General features: G+C 35.3%; 1 protein-coding gene across 1 annotated transcript; it reads left to right on the forward strand.

The window, feature by feature from the left end:
* Positions 1–12: 12 nt before the first annotated feature.
* LOC110035800 (junctophilin-3-like) lies at positions 13–3,020 on the forward strand (the record flags this gene model as incomplete). The annotated part of the gene is made up of 3 exons (XM_020740090.1): positions 13–491; positions 1,269–1,497; positions 2,584–3,020. Coding segments are annotated over 3 exons (873 nt in total), but the record flags the coding sequence as incomplete, so codon positions are not given.
* Between the last annotated feature and the right edge of the window lie 2,809 nt (positions 3,021–5,829).

Genomic DNA, 5,829 nt, shown 5'->3' on the forward strand with positions numbered 1-5,829 from the left:
TCCCCCCTACCTCCCACCGGCCGACGGGGCGGCCGTAGCCGGAGCGATTCTGTGCGGTGGTTCATCGGGGACGACGAAGGTGATGAAGAGAATCCATGCCCTAAAATTGGGGCAAAAGCTGTGAGAGAAGGAGTCGAATTCTACAGCAACGGGGATTTCTACGAAGGGGAGTTTCACAAAGGAAAGTGCAGTGGAAGCGGAGTTTACAATTTCTTCGGGCAGGGAAGATATGAAGGCGATTGGGTTGATGGGAAGTACGACGGATATGGAATCGAGCGGTGGGCGAGAGGGAGTCGGTATCGGGGCCAGTATCGCAACGGTCTCCGCCATGGATTTGGGGTTTATAGGTTTTATAATGGCGATAGCTATGCGGGCGAGTGGGTCGGCGGGCAGAGCCATGGACGAGGAGTTCAGAGCTGTTCTGATGGTAGCTGTTATGTGGGGGAGTTCATGTGCGGTGTGAAGCATGGATTAGGGTTTTACCATTTCAGGTATGAAGATGATGTTTCCATCTTATGCTTACTAAAGTTTACGATTTTGCTTGAATCTTTATCTTTTGGATTGAATTTTAGTCTGTGTTCTATTGATTGAATCTTTGGTTTTTGTGAGTTGAGTATTGATTTAGATCATTCTTACTGTTTGATTGGATTCCTGGAATTGAGGCGTTTAAGAAATCAAGTGGTAGATTATAAGAGGATTTGTATACACGCCACTTAATTCTATGTATTTATATATCTAACACCACATATGCTCTTTACATATACATGAAAAAGGTGTATTTCACTTTTCAAAGGTTAAAGTAGTGGTACTTTTGATGTGATATGATTGTAAGGATTAGTATAAATGTAAAAGGTAAAGTTAAATAGATGGGAATTGATTGGTATGTTTGTAAATGTATAAGAATGGGGTGGTATGCATGTAAATCTTCCTCTAATATATCTGGTAAAACTAGATGTAAATTGATGAAGATTGAAACTTAAATCCTGCAAATTTTGATAAATTGTTTGTCTGTGTGTTCAAATATTTAGGATTTGTGAGAGGAATAAATTCTTTAGTGCTTTAAAACTTGTAAATGTTGTGGTGTAACAAATTCTTTAGTACTTTATCAAAGTAATAGGATTTGAAGTCCAGAAATCTCTGCTAAATATCTGCCTAAAATCAGATACAAACACTTCTTAAGTAATCCATCTTTTTAATTCATTTTGATCATGAAAAAAGATATTTTTGGGATAATTTCATTGCAAAAACACTTTTTTTTTTAAAATCAGAAATGGAGATAAATATGCGGGCGAGTACTTTGGTGACAAAATTCATGGTTTTGGAGTTTATCACTTCGCGAATGGCCATTGCTATGAGGGTTCATGGCACGAAGGAAGGAGGCAAGGCTTTGGGACATATACATTTAGAAGAGGAGAAGCGAGATCCGGAGAATGGAATTGTGGAACTCTTAAGAACCCTCTCCCGCTCATGGACCCCAATGTTCAACGCGCCATTCAGGTATATAAATCGACTCCTTTTGTCACTTATGGCGTGTTTTCTTTTTTTTGTATTAGGCATGTTTGTTGTGAAGTAAACTAAATGCAAAGTATTTTTCCAAGGATTTATGATACCTCCAAGTTCTCATTTTTTTGGATGGATAGTGCTTAAATAGACTCATTTGTCGGGTATAAGATGTTTTTGTTTGTCGTGTTAGGCTCGTAAAATAGAAGGAATACATGAGTTTTTGGTTTGGAAGATTTGCGTATGCACCGCTCAATTCTTAAAGTTGTCTTAGATATATAAATACATAAGAATTGGGTGGTACCTATGCAAGTGCTCCTTTTAAATGCAATGTTTTTTTCCAAGTAAGTTATGATACCCCAAAATTCTCAGTTTTTGAAGGATTTAACATTTTCTTGTGAGAAATGCGAAGCAAAACAAATGAAACGATTTAAGGAATTTAGAGTAACCCCAAAAGTTCACTTTCGAATTTCTAACAAGCTGAAAATCCAATTCAAAAGTTACATTTTTATCTGAAGTGACTTATATATGTAAAAATTAAATATATAATAAATACATAGAGATTGATTGGTATGTATGTAACTCTTTCTATCACCCAAATTTTGAGCTTGCTTTAAAAATTTATCTTTTGGATTGGATTTAAGCTTTTTAGGATTTATATATATGCCACCCAATTCTTATATATTTACATATCTAACACAGATACTTTGTTTTTTTACATTTATACCATCCAAATCTTTCATATCACATCTAAAGCGCCGCTTACTTTAACTTTAAACAGCGAAATATTCTGTGTCAATTACATATGTAAAAATTGAAGTTTAGGTATTAGATATGTAAATACATAAGATTTGAGTACTATGTATATGTAAAACCTTCCATATTTAAATTTTTCAACACACCCCAAAATCATAGGCTCATTTCACATTTCACAATCAACCAAACACTGAAAGGAAATAATTTCCACAATTTATTTTGCAACACAACAAATAATTTCAGGAAAATCAGAACACACTGTTTAATTCAACGCCTGAATCCCAAACTCTCACTTAATCTCTAACATCTTCAAAATTCTCGACGCAGTCCGCCAGAAAAGCTTCGGAGAAATCACTTCTGCTACCGCGCGTTGAAGAGCAGGTGAACAAAGCAGTTAGCGCAGCAAATAGAGCCGCCACCACGGCCAGAGTAGCCGCCATTAAAGCTGTGGAGAACCGAATGAACGGGAAGTTCTGCAACACAGAAGTCTGAAGTGAAGAACAGAATAATGAGAGTAATCTCTTCCATCTTCTAACTGTGCATATTTTAGCTTATTTTTTCTCTTCTCAATATTTTCAGTGTCTGTGATCAATCTGATCACTGTGAGTTTGAAGGCTTTAAGAAGGATGAGATTATTAAAATCCTCCTTTTCACACCAAGCTGTACATAAATCCACATTTGTGTCTTTTGAATCATAGTTTTCTTCCTAACCTCAAAGAAATGTTGTTGTGTAGAGCCTGTGGCATATATTCACTTTAATAGCTAGTTCACCCGAACTCGGGCTGCTCACGAGTATAGCGAGCTTATAAAAATTAGTTGAATTCGAACATATTGTTCACGGGTAATTTTGAACACGAGCCGATTTAGAATCAACAGAACATGAGCCAAGTCTAAGCTTGCACAAGCCCTGCTCATTTATATCCCTCGTGCGAAGTAGGTATGTTGACTTCTTGTTCTCTTTTGTTATTGTTTAATTTTATTTTATATTCATAAGCAAGAAAATTTCTTCAAACATTGATTTGTGACATGGCCCTTAATTATTTATAATCAAAGCATTCCAAGCATGCATCTTTTGAATGCTTTTTAAAATAATAGTCTCTGCTGCCATTTTTCCTCTAGGAAAGTCACCATCAAGATCCAACTACTCCCACCTGCATTCTTTTTCAATTTAGTCTTTAAGAAGTAATAATTTTTAGAAAATAGGCTGAATGCTTTTTTTTTTTCTTTGCTTTCGTTCCAATAAATAGTAGTTTGTACAATCTATTTTAGCTAGACTAATAATACATAATAATTTGTGCAATCAATTTTAGGTAACTTAATAATACGTATTCCTAATCTAAATATTCAGCTATAAGGAGAGAATATGTACAATTAAAATAAGGAATTTAATTCAGTAATTTAAAGAAGGAAACTCTTAATCCTGCCCGATTTTAGTTATTCTTGATTGTTAAGTAATTGATTATTGCAGTTTCATCCCCTCTGACCATAGGGCTATCTTGGTCTCTATGTTTCTATTCTTTTGCCAATTGTTTTGGCTTATAACAATGCTATATTTAATTTGTTGTCATATCTGTAATTTAGTGTGGCCTCTAATCATATATAACCTTTTTTGATACTCATATTCTTAATATATTTTATTAGACTTAAAATTAGGTATATATTAGACTTAAAATTAGGTGGCTAGTGTTGAATCCTAATATGTTTGTGAATCAAGATAGGAAAGGAGAAATTGATTGAGAGATGAAGACAAATAGTAGAGTGCATAATAATGAACTGTAAATTGTTTTTTCTGTTTCATAAAATGATATCTTATTTACAGGGAAGATGGAATGATATGTGAAGCTAAATGTTTGTCCCTGCTTTAATGGGGGTGTTAAAAGATATTTTAGGTAATTTATATGAATGAGTCTATCTCAGTTACGTTCTGGCTTAGTCGGCTGAGTTCGGTGGGCCTTGGTTCGGTAAGACATGTTCGGTCTGCTATGTTTAGTTAAGGTTGCTGGTCGGCCGTTGATGGACTTTGGGTTGCCAGGATTGACTTGATTTGCTAAGCTTTGTTGATCGGTTGATTTAGTTTGGCTGTTGATCTTTGATTCTTGGTGAGGACCTTCTGTCGGCTAAGTGATGCTAGGTTATCAAGCATAGGGTGAATCACTACAGCTTGATAGGTCGCTCACTGCCTAACTTGGAGTGTCGGAGGGATGACTTATACTTTTTGTGACATGGTTGCCTCTCGATCCCTCATAAGGAATCTCTGGGCGTCCGTGGGATGAGTGCTGGTATTGAGGACTTGAGTCAATTCTCGTGTTTGGTCTACATAAAAGCTTGTTTGCCGACTGCGATAAGCTTTCTTATGATTGGCTAGCCTGCATGTCTATCTATCTTATCTTGGTCCCATTGGTTTGGGTTCATACCACTCATCATCTTTAGTCTTGTTGACTCTGTCTCGGATGCTGCATCCGGTTGATTTTGACCTTGGCTTTGGTTCAAAATGTTACGCCTGATTATATACGTGGGCCTCATAGTCATGCCAACTGACCCTCCTTAGTTGTATTTTCTACCTTCCGACCGTTGTATCTCCTCGAGATTCATGTCAGTGCATTCCATGTACAGTTAGAATGAAAAATTGATATAATAATATCATAAGAATTTGGATGCTAATTTTCTATAACTTTAATTAGGTAAGCTATTTTTTCCCTAAGGTGAGTGACTGAACCAATTAGATGGGCTTCTATAAATTTTTTTTAGAAACATGTCACAAAATCAAATATATATGGAGAAAATTCATGTAAAAGAAAGGGCATTTACACACCAACCACCCAATTCCAATATAGGTAAAATGGCATATATGTTAAAATTGAAGTTTAGGTGTTAGATATGTAAATTTTTAAGAATCGAGTGGTATGCATGTAAATCTTTCTTTAAATAATTTATTAAAATAAAAGTTAACGTTTCTTGCAGTATTCACTAGGGGTGTAAACAAGCCCAAGCTCAGCTCGTGTTCGGCTCGTTTATATTTCGAGCTGAAAAAAGTGTGTTCGTGTTCGGCTCGTTAGCTTAGCGAGCAAGCCGAACACGAGCCGTACACGAACAAAGAGTCATTTTGACAACCCTAATCACGTAACCATAAGATGTTAATGATTGGGGTAAGATTTAAAACATCATTTGAATCTAATTTAATAATTTTTATTTTATTTTCTTCATTAATACTTTTAATTGATTATAAATCTTTGTAGTCCTGTAGTCAATTAAATTTTTAAAGAAGATATATATATATAATTGCTTAGTAGTATGTCGAGCCAAAACCAGCCGAACACGAACGAACAAATATTTATTCGTGTTGATCGTGTTCGACTTGTTAACTTAGCGAACGAGCCTAACATGAGCTTCTTAACAAGCCTGTGTTGATTTTTACCTTTTAGTCCGGTTGCTCAGCTAACTTATTTGAAAGTTTCAAAGCATTTATTATGTTCTCTCCAATATATTTAAGTAAGATTTACATACATACCACTTAATTTCTATGTATTTATATAAAAACCCCATGTTTCAACTTTTACATTTTAATTTTTTTTA

Source organism: Phalaenopsis equestris, unplaced genomic scaffold (assembly GCF_001263595.1).
Source record: "Phalaenopsis equestris unplaced genomic scaffold, ASM126359v1 Scaffold199993, whole genome shotgun sequence".
Classification (NCBI taxonomy): Eukaryota; Viridiplantae; Streptophyta; class Magnoliopsida; order Asparagales; family Orchidaceae; genus Phalaenopsis; species Phalaenopsis equestris.